Here is a 17017-nt window from a genome sequence, read left to right as displayed (position 1 = left end):
GTTTGATTTAGGATTTAGGATTTGATTAGGATTTGATTTAGGGTTTAGGATTTAATTAGGATTTGGTTTAGTATTTAAGATTTGTATTTGTCATGGACATACATTGGAAGATTCTTCGAATATTCTTCTAGAATATTCTCTAAAGATTCTCTAAAGATTCCTTTAGAAGGTTCTAGAAGATTCTTAGAATATTCCCTAAAGATTCTCTTAGAAGGTTCTAGAATATTCTTAGAAGGTTCTAGAATATTCTGATAGATTCTAGGAAGTTGCTCGAGAAGTTTCCTAATTAATAGAAGTTGTTGGAGAAGCGTCCTAGTTAGCGGAAGTAGCTCGAGAAGCTTCCTATTCAGTAGTATATATAGGAGTCGAGGCTGAAGGGTTCTTAAGTCTCGACAACACATCTCTTGGAGTTCTAGCTCACCTTTCTGGTGTTGTTCTTGTACTCATCTGTTTAATCTAGTTCTGCCACTTCTTCTTGAACTTCTAGTTAGATTTCAAGTCTGTATTTTGTGTCCGTGACAGTTTGTCGAGACTACATTTTCACTGGTATCAGAGCTAGTTCGTTCTTGTTAGAGAGTGGATTACCCCTCTTCTTGAAGGTGTGCTAGTGTTTTAGAGGTTGCGGATTACCCTCCTCTAAACTGATATCTCTTCTTTCTCAATATTGGAGCCTTATTCTTCTTGGAGAGAGTGGATTACCCCTCATCTTGGAGTCTTAAGGCGTTTTAGAGGTTGCGGAGTACTCTCCTCTGAACCAATATTGTCCTCTTGTCAAAAATCTTTTTTCTTCTTTCTAAAGGTTAGCCGAAGGTTAAGACGTTAAAATGGCTGAAAGTTTGGAATCCAAACTAGACGCCATCATAAATGCTCTTGCCTCGTTGTCACAGAGGACAACAGAGATCGAAGGAGTCATGGTAGGACTCCATAACAATGGAGCATCTGGGATAGCGCCATCTAAAGCATATCAGCCTCAAACTTCTGCGCCAGAAGAAGCAATTCTACTTCCATTTCAACAAGATCGAGTAGTCCTACAACGAAAGGAGCCTCGAGTTAGTCTTCCGGATAAGTTTGATGGAACTCGTTCCAAGTTTCGAGGTTTTGTCAACCAAATCAGGTTGATAACAATTTTACAGCCCGAACGTTATCCGACGGAGGAAGCGCGTGTTGGGCTTGTTGGAACCTTGCTTACAGCACAAGCTCTGTCTTGGTTTACTCCCTTGTTCGAGAAGCGATCGCCAATCCTGAGCAACTTTGAAACGTTCTTGGAGGCGTTTGCAGAAGCATTTGGCGAGCATGACAAAGTTCAATGGGCTACAACAAAGATTCGATCGCTACGACAAGGAACACGCTCTGCATCAGTCTATGCCTCGGATTTCAGACAATTGGCAAGTGACATTAATTGGGGTGAAGAGGCGTTGGTGAGTCAGTTTTATTGGGGCTTGAAGGATGATGTGAAGGACTTGCTGTTATCTCTTCCTGATCCTCAAACGCTCAACGAAGCTATTAGCCAAGCTGTAAAGTGTGACAACCGCCTATTCCAGCGTCGCCAAGACCAACGTCCAAGACACCAAATGACTCGTTACGACATGACTATGTCTGCAAATAGCTTAAACTCACATTCGGAGGCAACAGACATGTAAATTGACACGGCGCATGTCCGATCTCTTACTCCAACAGAGAAGAAACGGCGTATGGAGGAAGGGTTATGTTTGTACTGTGGAGAAGAAGGTCACAAGGTTGGAAATTGCCCCAAGAAGCAAAATTGGCACCCTGTCAAGACTAGAAGTGCGATGATTCCGGAAAACGACGACGCCCAGCCACAGTAGGAACCGTGCGGCTGGACAATCTAATATCACGACAACAATCAGGTTCCTCCTTCTCTGTCCAACCTGCCCGTTTTTTTACAATTCCTTTGTTTTTAGGCCCTCAAAAACAAAAAACTTTAGCTTTATTGGATTCAGGGGCATCTACTTGATTTTAGATGAAGAGTTTGCTAAACGCCACAAGATCCGTTTAGTACAGAAGTCCAAACCTGTTCACGTAGAGGTGATAGATGGACGACCCTTATTGTCAGGCAACGTTACCCACGAATCAGAACCTATAGAAGTGGTGTTTAAGGACCATAGTAGTCACATTATTTTTAATATTATTAGAACCCCATCAAGCCCTGTTATCCTTGGTCTTTCTTGGTTAGAAGATCATAATCCGTCCATTGATTGGAGGCTACGAAGGATAACATTTCCTGAAAAAAATAATAATAAACCTGTTGATAGAACCTACATGAAGAAATCCATGTTTATTGGAGCGAGAGCGTTCCTAAGATTGTCCAAGGAAGGCGCACCATTTGTCATTTATGCAGCTCCAACTAGCGGCGAGAATATCTCAACATCGAATATACTAGAGCAATATAGGGATTTTGAAGACGTGTTTCAGAAGAAGAACGCCGATATACTGCCGGAACATCGACCATATGATTGCGCCATAGACTTAGAGGAAGGAGCGCAACCACCTTTTGGTCCAATATACAACCTATCGCAGAAGGAGTTGGCAGAATTGCGGAAGTACATTGATGAGAATCTAGCCAAGAATTTTATTCGACATTCAAAGTCGCCAGCTGGAGCACCAATCCTATTCGTGAAGAAAAAGGATGGCTCACTGCGGATGTGCGTGGACTACCGAGGACTCAACAAGGTGACCAAGAAAAATCGCTATCCCTTACCTTTGATCTCCGGCCTCTTAGATCAACTTGGACGTGCAAGGATTTTTACAAAGATTGATTTAAGAGGAGCCTACAACCTTGTGCGAATCAAAGAAGGAGATGAATGGAAGACAGCCTTTCGTACAAGGTATGGCCATTTTGAGTACAATGTCATGCCTTTTGGTCTTACCAATGCTCCAGCGGTCTTTCAGCATATGATGAACGACATCTTTTGGGAGTACCTCGATGACTTTGTTGTCATCTATCTGGATGATATTTTGATATTTTCCAAGAATGAAGAAGAACATGAGAAGCACGTTTGTTTGGTTCTTGAAAAACTACGCGAACGAGGACTCTACGCCAAGTTGGAGAAGTGTCAATTTCACCAGAATGAGATGGAATTTTTGGGCTTCATTGCGACTACAGAGGGCTTGAAGATGGATCCAAAAAAGGTAGAAGCAATTATATCTTGGGAAGTTCCGAAGACGGTTAGAGATGTTCAGTGTTTTCTTGGATTTGCTAACTTCTATCGGATCTTCATCAAGAATTATTCTCAAGTTGCTGCACCACTCACGCGTCTAACAAGCAAAGACAAGCTCGAATGGGGATCACAAGCAGCAAAAGCATTTCAAGATCTCAAGACGGCATTCACTACGGCTCCAATCTTGGTACACCCTGACTTTACAAAGGCTTTCTATTTAGAGACCAATGCTTCAGATTTTGCTTTGGGAGCTGTGCTTTCACAGATGGGCATAGACAAGAAGCTTCACCCAGTTGCGTTCTATTCACGGAAGTTCTCTGCTGCTGAGATCAACTACGAGATCCACGACAAAGAGCTGCTTGCTGTAGTGGATGCCTTCCAAGAGTGGCGTCACTTCCTCAAAGGAGCTGTACATCCAGTGACTGTTTATACGGACCACAAGAATTTGCAGTACTTCATGACAGCTCGAATTTTGAATCGTCGTCAAGCTCGATGGAATATGTCTCTATCACGATTTGACTTTATTATCACCTACCGCCTTGGAAAACAGCAAGGATTATCTGACGCATTATCGAGGAGATCGTATCTTGCGCCAAAGGCTAGAGAAGCAGCGTTTGATCAACAATGTATAACATTGTTGAAATCAGAAAAATTCAGGATTTTTGTTACTGTTGCAACTATCGATGACGGCTTCCTCAGCGAGGTACGTACTGCGACCATTGAGGATTCTATAGCTCTTGACATCAAACAACGTGTCGATAATGACAAGTTTAAGGTGGAGGGAGATCTTCTGTATTTTGAGCAGCGGTTGTATATCCCGAAAGGACCAACTCGACTCCGAGTACTTCAATCTCGCCACGACTTTCCAGCTGCGGGACATTTTGGATTCAACAAGACTTTGGAGCTCATTTCACGAGATTTTTGGTGGCCCCAAATGTGGAAGGATGTGAAGGAATTTGTCCTTTCTTGTGATGTTTGTTCAAGATCCAAGATCCAAGATCCCTCGACATCGTCCGTATGGACTTCTCCAACCATTGCCTATTCCGCACCGACCATGGTCTTCAGTTTCTATGGACTTCATTACGGACCTACCGCCATCGAATTCATTTGACAGCATCTTTGTTGTGGTGGATCGATTTACAAAGATGGCACATTTCGTGCCTTGCAAGAAAACATCGTCAAGTAAAGACACCGCAAGACTCTTTCTTGATAACATATATCGTTATCATGGCCTACCAGATGATATCGTGTCGGATCGAGGTACTCAGTTTGTATCCAAGTTTTGGAGGTCCCTCTTTGAGATATTGAAGGTGGATATTAAGCTCTCTTCGGCTTTTCATCCTCAAACTGACGGTCAAACGGAGCGGGTGAATCAAGTTTTGGAGCAATATTTACGATGCAGCATCAACTATCAACAAGATGATTGGACTGTATATCTACCGCTTGCTGAGTTCGCATACAACAACACTCTTCATGCGTCAACTCAACAAACACCATTCTTCTCCAACTACGGATACCACCCCAAGCTCGATTTATTGAGTTCTTCAGCAAATAACAACCCAGCAGCTGAAGGATTTGTGAAGAAACTATCAGAGCTTCAAGCGACGTTGAAGCTTCAATTGCAATCTGCCCAAGAGAGTTACAAGGCATCTGCAGATAAATATCGAAATGAGGCACCTACTTTTAAAGTTGGAAGTAAAGTATGGCTTCTTCGACGGAATATCAAGACCAAGCGGCCATGTGACAAATTGGACTATCGGAGATTAGGGCCATTTGTTATCGAGAAGCAGATCAATCCGGTGGCATATCGTCTGGAGTTACCAACTACTATGAAGGTACATCCAGTCTTTCACGTGTCTTTGTTGGAACCTTATCGAGAGTCAGCTTTTCCCCAAAGAGTACAAAGTCCGCCACCAAGTATCGAAATTGAAAACCATGAGGAATACGAGGTGGAAAAGGTACTAGATTCACGGCGTAATAGGAGAAAATTGGAGTATTTAGTGCATTGGAGTGGGTACGACATCAATGAACGAACGTGGGAGCGTGCCGAAAATCTTGCCAATGCACCAAAAAAGGTACAAGAATTTCATCAACGATATCCTCATAAACCTAAGCCGATTCAACGATAGCTTCTTGCTAAAGCTTGCTCATCAAGTAGCATAAAAAGGGGGGAGGGCACCTCTAAAACCCATAGTTCGATAGTGTAGAACTTTGTTAGCAACTATAGTTTGCTCTCATCATTTTAGCCTTTGGACATGGATAGTCAAGATACTACACTTGTTATGTCATTTCAAGCGACTAGCTCACGAAGACGACCGCGAGATGAAGAACCGCCTGCACCACGACGACGTCGAAGGATACCGAGCAACAGATCGCTAGTAATTATATTTGAGGTCGAGCCTGCCTACGACGGTCAGCCAGAAGGTGTGTTTGGAGGACAGTTTCATAATGAAGACACAGAAGTCCACGCTTGGTCAGAGGTTGAAGGTGTTGGTCGCTACCATTGGCTCCAAGGGCCGATGAATCATTTGCCTCGCGAACAACAATTGGAATTCATAGCGGATGTGATGCGACAGATTTTCATTTTCTTGCGTTGGTATTGACTGATAACAACATTGCTTCTCGGAGACCTCGAAGTTAGAAGAGGAGGTGATGTCATGGACATACATTGGAAGATTCTTCGAATATTCTTCTAGAATATTCTCTAAAGATTCTCTAAAGATTCTTTTAGAAGGTTCTAGAAGATTCTTAGAATATTCCCTAAAGATTCTCTTAGAAGGTTCTAAAATATTCTAATAGATTCTAGGAAGTTGCTCGAGAAGTTTCCTAATTAATAGAAGTTGTTGGAGAAGCGTCCTAGTTAGCGGAAGTAGCTCGAGAAGCTTCCTATTCAGTAGTATATATAGGAGTCGAGGCTGAAGGGTTCTTAAGTCTCGACAACACATCTCTTGGAGTTCTAGCTCACCTTTCTGGTGTTGTTCTTGTACTCATCTGTTTAATCTAGTTCTGCCACTTCTTCTTGAACTTCTAGTTAGATTTCAAGTCTGTATTTTGTGTCCGTGACAGTATTAGGATTTGGTTTAGGATTTGGATAAGGGTTTGGTTAGGGTTTGATTTAGGATTTAGATTTTAGTTAGGATTTGGTTTAGGATTTAAGATTTGATTAGGATTTTATTTAGGGTTTAGGATTTGGATTAGGATTTGGTTAGGGTTTTATTTAGAATTTAAGATTTGGATTAGGATTTGATTTAGGATTTGTTTGGAGTTTGGTTTAAGGTTTGTTTAGGGTTTGATTTAGGGTTTAGGATTTTATTAGGATTTAAGATTTAATTAGTTTTGACCTAAAGTTTGAATGAAGTTCAATAGGATTTTAACTAGAATTAAATTAAGATTGAATTGAGATGTATTTGAGTGATATTTGTGATCCTTCTAATATTTCTTTAAGAATTCTTATTGTTTGTTTGAAATTTCTCTTATGTTTCTTTGAATTTGATTAAGCTTGTTTAGCATTACTATGGTCTAATTAGAGCATTATTAGTATTCTATTAGAATTAGGATTCTGTTATTGTAATTTCCATTCTTCCTTCCACAACGAGGTGCCCGGAGCATTCTCAAGCAAGACTTCACGTATTACGACAACGGATGAATCAAGTTTTTGAGTATTATTTGAGGTATATCATCAACTATCATCAAGATGGTTAGACAAATTCTTTTGCTTTTGATAAAATTTACATACAATAATTTGATATATTCTTCTACTCAATAAATACTTTTCTTTGCCAATTATGATTATCATCTATAATTTGATATATTCTTCTACTCAATAAATACTTTTCTTTGCCAATTATGATTATCATCTATAATTTGATAGTTTTGACTTTTCAAAAGTCGATAATCTTGCAATAGAAGATTTTACAAATTATTTATCAGAGCTACATACAATAAAGACACAGTTCAAAGAAGTTCAAGAATGACAAAAGATCAACATGAATTTCTATTATAAAGAATATTTGTAATTCAATATAGGTGACAAGATATAATTACTTTATTGCAATATCAAAATAACTTGTCCTTAAGATAAGTTGAACTATCATAGGCTTGGATCTTTTCCTATTTGTGAACAAGTTAATCTTGTTGCTTATTGATTACACTACGGGGAGTCTATGAAGATCCATTCTTTATTCTACATGTCTCTTTTTGAGTCATATATGACAATGAATATTTTGAAAAGGAGACAAATGCCACTTCTTGTTATAGAAGTGGAGAATAATTAAGAATTCGAAGTGAGAAAAGTCTTAGATTTATAGGGGTACCAAAACAGATTAAAATATCTTATTCATTGGTACGAATATGATATTAGTGAATGTATATGAGAGTGAGTAAAGAATCTTGCAAATGCAGCAAAAAAAAGTTGAAGCTTTTCATCAATAATATCTATTAAAGTTAATATAAAGAATAGCAAATCATTGCTATAAAGAAAACATGATCTAAAAAAAATAGCATTCTCCCTTCTATCTTTATTTGTAGCTTATTTGTATTTGTAGTGCAAAAGAGATGGAGAACCAACAACTAGTAGATTTAACTTGAGAGCCATTGTTTGCAGTCTTATTGGATAAGACATAGTGATTGATACAACCTTGAAGACGATATAATTGAGATGAAAAACCTCAAAAATAACATGTCCTTCTTTGAATAGATGGCAAGATACAACATGTTTGGTATCACAACCTTAAAAGAGTTTTTCAATATTTGGTGATTTTATTAGAAGTAGGAATAACTTTTGACAGTGTTTCAAATGTTTTATTTGAAGTGAATTATGAAAGCGTCAACAATGATTACATAAAAATGTGGTCTTATTACCCAAGTATAGAATACTATTGATGGTTGATGGGACCTATCAATCATCTTTAAAGAAAACAAAGATCAGAGCATATGACAAATACAATTTGTTGCACTTGGATTTCTTCATTATATGATGAATACTCCTTATAGAACTCGTTTCTAGAAGGGAGGATAATGTCATGGATATATATATATATATATATATATATATATATATATATATATATATATATATATATATATATATTCCAATAATTACAAGTATGATTAAGTAGAAGTAGATAAAAATAAATTAATTTCATAATATCTTCTGAAAGCTTCATAGACGCTACTTTGATTTTACACATATTTGTAATTAATTGATAGGTTAAAAACTTGGTCAAGAAGTTAGCCATATGTCACACATATTAGTAGCTTGTGGAATAAGCTAACTATGTGGCACACACATAGATAACTTGTCTTGCAAGTTAAGATATGTATCTAACAAAGTCAACATGTGTTCGAGGTCTTATAGAATATTGTTATGTAGCTCGTAGTTAGAGAGTATATATGGAGGCAAAAAAGAAGTATTCTTCACTTTTGTGAATGCCTTTCTAATCTTTAATCTTATTTCAAGACTTTCTAGTCTTCTTCTCTTTGGCAATAGCTTTGAGTGATTTTCTAGACTTTTTGAGTAACGTAAGAATATATTGATTTTTTTTTTTTTTTTTTTTTTTGAAATTCATATTCTTGATACTGTGAATTATAAAAATCCATTTTATTTAATTTATTTATACATTGAATGACATTCCATATTTATATAAAAAGCATTAAGAAGATTTTTTTTTTAAAAAAATTAATGATGATTAAAAATTTTGACTTATTATATAATCCAAATTAAAATTCTAATATAAATTAAATCTTAAAAACATAGAAATAAAACTGAATTTACTTAATTAAAAAAATATTACAATAAAATTTATAATTTTTTTTCAATTAAATATAAAATATATATTTTAAAATAAATATTTTGCATATATATATATATATATATATATATATATCAAAATTATTAAGTAAAGTTCTTTTAAAAACTAATGTATGTTTTTATAAATTCTTATTGCAATGGTTAAAAAAATTAAATCATAAAATTCATTGACTGAAAAAGATAAAAAGAATTATATATATATATATATATATATATATAGTAACATATTTCATTTCTATAGTTTTTTTTGCAGCAATTCTATTTTATTTTAATCTACTATTTTCAAAATATATTTTTTTACTATTTTTGGCATCAAAATTTATTTTTATAATCATGTGATCTCCTATTAAGAAGATTAGTTTAGTCAAGAGACAATCTATTATTTTCTAGATTTAATTAGTATTTTTTTTTCTTCATATTTTTCATTAATGTAACAGTTAGAACTATTTTTGGTACAAAACAATGTATAATTAATAATAAATAAATAATAACTAAAGAGTGACTGCTCTTCATTTTCTACACACAAATGTAGCATGTGCCTGTGCATGGAGGGGAAACCAAAAGCATTGAAAACTACTAACTTTCTGATCAACATCCAAACCAACTGAGTTACCAGTGCCTTTTCCGAACTCTGACAACTCTGAGGTGATGTGAGTCAACTTTTGTATTCTCAAATGCATGTTCATCCTCACGCTTGGTGTTGGAACTGGCGTGCATATTAAACACATTAATCAGCTTCATGTGGCACCTACAAGTCAGTAAAAACAATTCTCATGTTCTATTTGAAGAGTTGGGATTAGTTGTGGGTCTTGTTTTTGAGCTCTTGTTGTTGCACTGCTGCTCACATGTGCAAATGAAGCTGGCGATCTGTGGATTGCACTCATGAGTCTGTCCTGTGTGAGTGGACGTTGCACTTGCTAACACTGCGGGAGATTGCATAGTCCACTAGAGGATTCTTTCAGCTTCGGACAGTTATGGAAGCAAGGTTCGATTCTGACGCACTTTCTGCTCTGTCAATGCTGTGGATGTGTGCTTTTGTGTGTGGATTGTGTGAATATCTTTTGATGTATCCAGGATGTTGGTATAGCCGATTGCGTTGATTCTCGTGCGATGAGGTGATGGAGTTGGTGGGCGATGTGTTTAGGGTTTTATCGACACAAATTAATCACAAATTTAACTTGATTTTTGTATGCAGGAGTCGTCTGGAAGAATGTGCGCCTAGGGGAGTTTATAGGAGGCTCGGTATGCTGGAGTGATGAGGCTCTAAGTGTAAGGTTTGGGCTCTCGTAGACCAACTCTTAGTAGATTTCGTTGGATTTTTGGTGTGCATTCCAGTGTGTCATTGCTTTAGATAGCCAGTAATAAATTTTTGGTACATCCCTCTGGCAGAGATCTTCAAGCTCACCGTCAAGCTCTGGATAAATTCCATGCCCACAGGTTTACGTACTTAAACCAACAGGATTTTGTGGTTGATTTGTTTTTTAAAGGTATTCATTGCAAACTTCACTGTCTTAGCAAACAGTTTCCAGGTTAAGCTTGACCTTCGTCATACAGTACACCCTTCAAAAGCAGTTGATTGTCACTTTTCTATGTTGCTCTTGACGATGAAATAGAACAAACCAATCCGCTGGAAATCTGAGCAAGTATTTTGCAGAATTAAAGCCCTAAACTTGGTGTTAACATTGATTGAGGCAGAGTGCAGATAAGGCCTGGTCACCCAGAACTCTCTCTCGCTCCTGTACCTTACTGTTCTCGTGCTTGGACCAGTCTGAAGCATGTGTACCAAGCTTAAAAGTTTTGATGCCTTGGAGTTGTGTTGTTTAAGTTGTCATTCCAACATTAAAAAATCGGCCACTTAGCGAAACCCATAGGAACATACATTTGTGATATTGTAGCTAGAATTAATCTCGGCTACAATCGATTTGGATGGGGTAGATGCTTGGTGGAGTTGGTGCACTGGGAGAGTGAGGGTGCAACTTTTAGGAGAACTTCAAATCTAGTTTCTGTCTACGATAATATGTTCATGATTTTAAAATAATGGCCTTTAGTCATAGCGTTGTGCGTCTGCATAAATCAAGACTTGTCTGGAAAAATTGCAATTGCTTCCCTCTTGTTTGTATGACAGCTATATAAAGTTGAAGGCATTACATATGTATGTGTGTGTGCTCAGATCATGTAAGCTCTTCTGCAAAACGAACAACTGACGAAGCATGAATTATTTAACCTCGGAGTGATATGTCATTCTATATTGACCCATCTTCGAGTGATCTATGAGTAATTAGCTCTATTGAACTTCCATCTCTTTTACTGGAATATCTGTTAAGACTGGATGAAACTTCACAAAAGAAGGCCATAACATGAAAGAGCGTTTTTTGGTCGATTGTCAAGCATGCTGTATTTGGGCGCCCAATACTTTTTTATCAGCTGGTCTAATTGTACTTTGTTAACTCATGCTGTTAGTTTCTATTCGTCATTCATGATTGAGAGGACACAAAAAAAAAACGAAAGAAAGCATTAACTTGAGTTCAGGATGAGCTCAGCTATTTGTTATTGTTTGATGATGAGCTCAAGTTTTTAGGGTTATGGTGAGCACTCACATGAATAAAAAGAACTTCACACAACTCTATATTAATCCTATGAACTCATTTTACCAAATTCTGGAATTGATGAGGTTAATTACAATTTCATGAAATCACACAACAGAACGAGTATTCTTTTACTTGCATACATACCTAACCAGTTCACTTTTCGAACATGTCACACATTCCATGAACATATTTGATGGCTTGCTTCTTTACCACTCATATAACTGGCGGGCACTTCGCTTTCCCACAGGACTAGAATATCCGAGCCAAATGCGTAGGTGAGCGGGATAGGTTCGAGTCAGAGCTGACAGAGCGCGGCGACTGTCGCCGAGGGCGATGCATGGTTGACCATGCATGCAACACCCTCAGCCCACACTGTAGGTAAGGGATCACATGATCTACCATGCCTGCATCACATGCCACGTGTCACTTTGACGTGATGGCGCAGCTGATTATGTTAACAACAACAATGAAAGCAGTTGGATGACAACATGACGTGAGTGATAAGTTCTGGTGTGTGAAATGATGGGGTAAGAAGCATAAGATGAAGAGGAAAAAAATCGTCGCAAGCCTGACGAGATTCGGAGGCGCTTGCGGGATTGCCATGAATGGAGTTTACACGCGTCGGGGCGAAGGGAGAGCCTGGCGTACCGTGAGTGCAGATGAGGCTGTGGTAAATGCCAACCTACCCCGCCGCCTGGTCCCATCGCTTTTCCCCACTCCAGCAGTCTCCACTTCCTCGGCTGTACCTATAACAGTGGCGAGATAAGTTTGAAAGCTTCTGAGTCGATCTTGTGATCCCTTACCTACAGTGGGTTGTCTCCTTGTAACCGTCTCTGGAGATATTTCAGTGTGGTGGTGGTGGTGGTGGTGATGATGTTGACGACAATGAAGGCGTTGCGGGGTTCTGCTCTGGTGGTGGTGATTCTGGCCGCTTCGGTAGTAGCGCAAGTTGACAGTTCAGCTGCTGCTGCACGGCGTCATGAGAGGAAGCTAACCGTTGAGGTAATGTCCAGTCCCTCGTACCAGTATAGGTGATATAGCCTATGGTTTTATGTAGTTGTCGCTATTGCTGATGACACAATCAATGAAGCCCTGAGTTTGAGGACAGAGTAGGTTGTCGAAGGTTACCAATCCTGCAGTCGAGTGCAATGTTCGATGTGCAATGTTGCAACTTAGAAATGCATGTGATGAAATCCGAGTCGCATTCCAGTTCCGCCATCGTTGTGTTCGATCTTGTTCTCAATAAGCATCACTGAGATCATCCAAAATACAATTTCTGTGACTTCCTGTAGATCGAGGCAATTTTTTAAAGTTCTGTAGCATATCATGTTGTTAAATTAACGTCTCTGTGTCACCCTAGCAAAGATTTCGATGGAGTCATCCTGGGAGTTAGCTTGTTTCTGGCATAATCATCGTATTCACTGTAGTCGAGATGGTGAAGTCTTACATGGCTAAATTGATGGTTTCGAATTCATAGCAAGAGCTCACATGGAGAAAGGATGCAGGTACACTCATCGCCAGGCACTGGCGGTGATGGAGGCGGTCCAGGCCAGGACGGCACACCTGGTGCAGGTGGTGGAAGTAGCAATGGATGCTCATGCCACAGTCCCCCAGGAAGTGGAGGAGGAGGAGGGGGAGGAGGAGGGGGAGGGGGCCCAGGTGGGACGTCTGCCTGCAATTGTGGATCCCCTGGTGGAGGCGGTGGTGATGGAGGCAGCGGAGGTGGGTCACCTGGCACACCAGGCGGAGGAGGAGGCGGTGGCGGTGGAGGTGGAGGAGGTGGTGGCGGTTACGATCACTTTAGCGGGGTAGGTGGATAGGATCAAGATGATCCCCGCATTGAAGGAGGACACTGAAGTCTGCTCAAAGGCCCCTGCCGCCCTTTCGATGTCGCCCTTTCGGGCGTTTTTGCTCCTTCAACTAGAGCTTCAATAAATGGCATTTTCTCTCTTCGGTTATCAGTGACGATGGGTCATTTTCTGAGGGTTTCTACCATGCACTTGGAAGGAACTCTCTTGAATATTAAAGTGTTTTAGGACAATGTTGCTCAGTGTTTTGGCATCCTCTGCAGTGCTGTCTGTCGATGTTGTCAGTGCGGTCATTCGATGCAGGACCAGAGTCGTAGCTTAATTTTGCTTTTAGTTGTTTCATTTGCTGTAGCGCAGGATACACGCATGACGATCATGGCGTGAAAGGCAGATTTGTATATATTACATCTTTAATATTATAGTCGAATTTCGGACAGACGATGGAGTGTTGAAAAGGGGACAAGCCATCTATTAAACCGTAGTGATTCACATTCTTGTTACATGCTTTTAATTCTCAGTGTTGCTGTTGTAGAAGTCTTGATGTCCTTAATCACACACAGCAGCAGATTGTTTCACGTTATTTGGGCTTTGGCATGCAGTCACTGACATCGGGTTGCCGAAGTAGCCGGAGTGTGGTTAACATGTAGTGACGATAAAACATTCAATACTGTCAATTCCATATCCTCATTCTGACAGGAGTTGAATATTTACCATCACATGTACATTCGCTGTCGAGGTCATGTTCCGTAGGTACGATTTGCAAACAAGTCATACAGAAGACTTAAATGACCACATACTGAATTTGCAAATACAAAGAACTCAACCAGGTATTAAGAAAGATGTGCCTCCATCTGTCTGTACACACTCGACCGTGGCAAGGCAACCAGATATTAATTTGTTATCCAGGATGTATGATTGGAAGCAGTGAGGGTTCCTGGATGAGGCAGAAAGGCCGATTAATACTGTTCAATGACTTCCAGACACTTGCGCAGAAATCACATTATTAACTTGGCAGCTGAAGGATAAATGTGAAGTAGCAGTGAACTGATCTCTTGGACTAAGAGGTTGAGGATACTTTGCAGAGTGGGAACTACTCCAGTTACAGTGCCACATGCTTTCTGCAGCTCACAACACACTCATTTGGTGGTCATCCATGGTTGACTTTAAGATGATTCATCAAGCATTGCCAACTAAGCAATGGATGAGATTTCTTTCTTGCCACACTTCCAATATATGCTCGTTGAAAGGGGATTGACATGGCTAATGGGATGTAGTTGCCGGTTAGAAGAGTCCTAATTAATTACCAGCAAATTTCTTAAGGATATGCCTCCTCTTTATTTGTATAATCATTTCAAGCAAGAATCTGAACCTGGGCAGTTGAGGACCCGTCCTTTGGAGTTCCTGGAGATTAGTCAGATGGAAAAAAAACAACTTTCAGTGACTCTTGTTTCTGAAGTTTCTTATGCAATTTCTGTAAAACTTGCTCACAGCCTACAGCACCTCACCAACTAGGAACTTCTCTCAGAAAAGAAAATTTTACTTACAGTAGCTTCAATCCCAGGACTAGTTTTACTTGAAAGGCAGATGGTGGTAAGTTTGATCATGCCTACGAGAGAAATAGTGCAAGTGCAATCACTGACTTCAATCTAAAAGCGAGTCAGTAAGCTGCAAAGCATTGATCACCGACAGATTTCCTACGTGGCTCTTCAATAACAAGTAGAGAACAGTACCAGGAACTTTATCCATCTACTCATGTGACGGGTGGAATAAGCAAGTCAAATTGATGAAATCTATTCCTCATGCAAATGGGAGCGAGCAGATCTTCAAGCATTGATCCTACATTTTTTTTTTTTTCATTACAACTTTGAATATGTGAGCTTGTATCATTGTAATAACAATTATATGAATCATAATAAACTTAATTTGTTATTTGATTAATGGTCATTTTAAACAAATTTTTGACACAATTCATCAAATTATTCTAAAAGACATCTCTTTTAAGATAAGTCCACTAAAATTTTTGGTAGACATCACTATTCATGCCATGTAGAAAATAAATGCAATCTACCTCATACTTTCTTTTTACAGCCTTTAGACTTATTTTTATATATACAAAGTTAAGTAAAGAAGACTTCTTGATTTTAATCAATCAAAGGATTTTAAAATTGACAACCCTTCATATTCTTATTTTATATAGAAAACAATCATATTCAACTACAAGAACTTTTGGAATAATTAATTATGGTATGTTTTTGAAATGTACTAATTCTAAGGTTTTATAAAAAGAAATATCTGATTAATTTCTATTATAGACTATAATAAGCTTGTGATATAGTTCTAAGAAGATATTGCAACAAGTTGCTAAGTAATATTATTGAGTGTTTAAAATTTTATTCTATTATTATTCAATAAAATTTAAAATAAACTTAAAAAACATTTTAAAGTTAAACATATATATTTTAAAGTTTCAAAATAAATATTCTAAAGAAATTCAAAGATAAAAAATATAAAATAAAATTTTAACTAGAAGAAATAAAATAAAGCTATAATATAGTACCATAATTTCACTACTTAGAAATAACATATATATTAGAAATAACATATAAAAAACATTGTTTCTAAAAAATCTAGTCAAATATCTAATTAATTTTTTTATGATTTAAAGAGTTTGCTATTTAAAATATCTATAGCATGTTTTTTTTTTATATATATATATAATTTTTTATAGATTTATAGATGGTCCGGAAAAAAAAAAAAAAAAAAAAAAAAAAAAAACTCATACATATAATATTCAAAATTTTAAATTAAGAAAGTTAAATCAAAGATAAAAAAATAAAATAAAATTTATTTCTAAAGTTTTTTATATTATTTAATTATTTTCATTTTTTATTTATTAATATAAAATAATAATAAGTAAAGAATTAGAAATAAAAATTTATCTATCTATCTATCTATCTATATATATATATATATATATATATATATATAATTCCATGATAAAAAATACTTTAAAAGTTAAATAATATTTTTATCATGCTTAATTTACTTTTATAGTTATTTTAAAATAAAATATAATTTTAAGTTGCAAAAATACTATAAAGTTATATGAAAATACTAAAAATTAAAATTAAAAATTAAAATATTTAAAATTAAATATTCTTTAAAAAAAATAAAAAAAAACTAAAAATATACTTTTATTTATTTATTTTGATTTCTAATAATTATAAAAGTATTAAAAAGATGATTTGAGTATTATCTTTTATTTCCAGGAAGTATGATTTTTATAATAAAATCACTGTAATTCATGTTCTTAACATTTTATTATTGGATATCTAATATGAAATATGATAGATTTTAGGTTTTTATTTTTTTATTGTTATATTAGTTACATCTAAAGTAAACATAAAAAGAAAATTATGCATTATATTAAGATTCACTTATTATATTAAAATTATATATGAAAGTTTAATTTAAATAAAATTTATACTTTCAAATGGAAAAAATTCTATTTGAAGTTTATTTAATAATTATTTGATGCAAATAAATTTTTACATTTGATAAGAATATATATATATATATATATATATATATAATAAAATATATTAAAATATAATATTTTTTTATTATAACTAT

At 36.7% G+C, this 17017-nt stretch overlaps 1 protein-coding gene and 2 long non-coding RNA genes across 3 annotated transcripts; 2 read left to right on the top strand and 1 right to left on the bottom strand.

Moving 5' to 3' along the window:
• The first annotated feature begins 9585 nt into the window (after window positions 1–9585).
• On the top strand, window positions 9586–10657 carry LOC112292319 (uncharacterized). Its single transcript, XR_002972685.3, has 3 exons — window positions 9586–9973; window positions 10184–10262; window positions 10378–10657. It is a non-coding gene; the product is annotated as an uncharacterized LOC112292319 (long non-coding RNA).
• A 986-nt stretch (window positions 10658–11643) lies between these two features.
• LOC149987759 (uncharacterized) lies at window positions 11644–12360 on the bottom strand. The gene is made up of 2 exons (XR_016506759.1): window positions 12225–12360; window positions 11644–11980 (listed from the first exon to the last, which is right to left on the bottom strand). It is a non-coding gene; the product is annotated as an uncharacterized LOC149987759 (long non-coding RNA).
• Window positions 12361–12369: 9 nt separating this feature from the next.
• On the top strand, window positions 12370–13820 carry LOC112292260 (uncharacterized). The gene is made up of 2 exons (XM_024540565.3): window positions 12370–12578; window positions 13082–13820. The coding sequence occupies exons 1-2, from the start codon at window positions 12447–12449 to the stop codon at window positions 13394–13396; spliced, it is 447 nt and encodes a 148-aa protein (XP_024396333.1). The 5' UTR covers window positions 12370–12446; the 3' UTR covers window positions 13397–13820.
• The last annotated feature ends 3197 nt before the right edge of the window (window positions 13821–17017 follow it).

Source organism: Physcomitrium patens, chromosome 15, assembly GCF_059467195.1.
Source record: "Physcomitrium patens ecotype Gransden chromosome 15, ASM5946719v1, whole genome shotgun sequence".
Lineage (NCBI taxonomy): Eukaryota > Viridiplantae > Streptophyta > Bryopsida > Funariales > Funariaceae > Physcomitrium > Physcomitrium patens.
The sequence above is the reverse complement of the archived record's forward strand: the minus strand, read 5'-3'. Positions and strand labels throughout refer to the sequence as shown.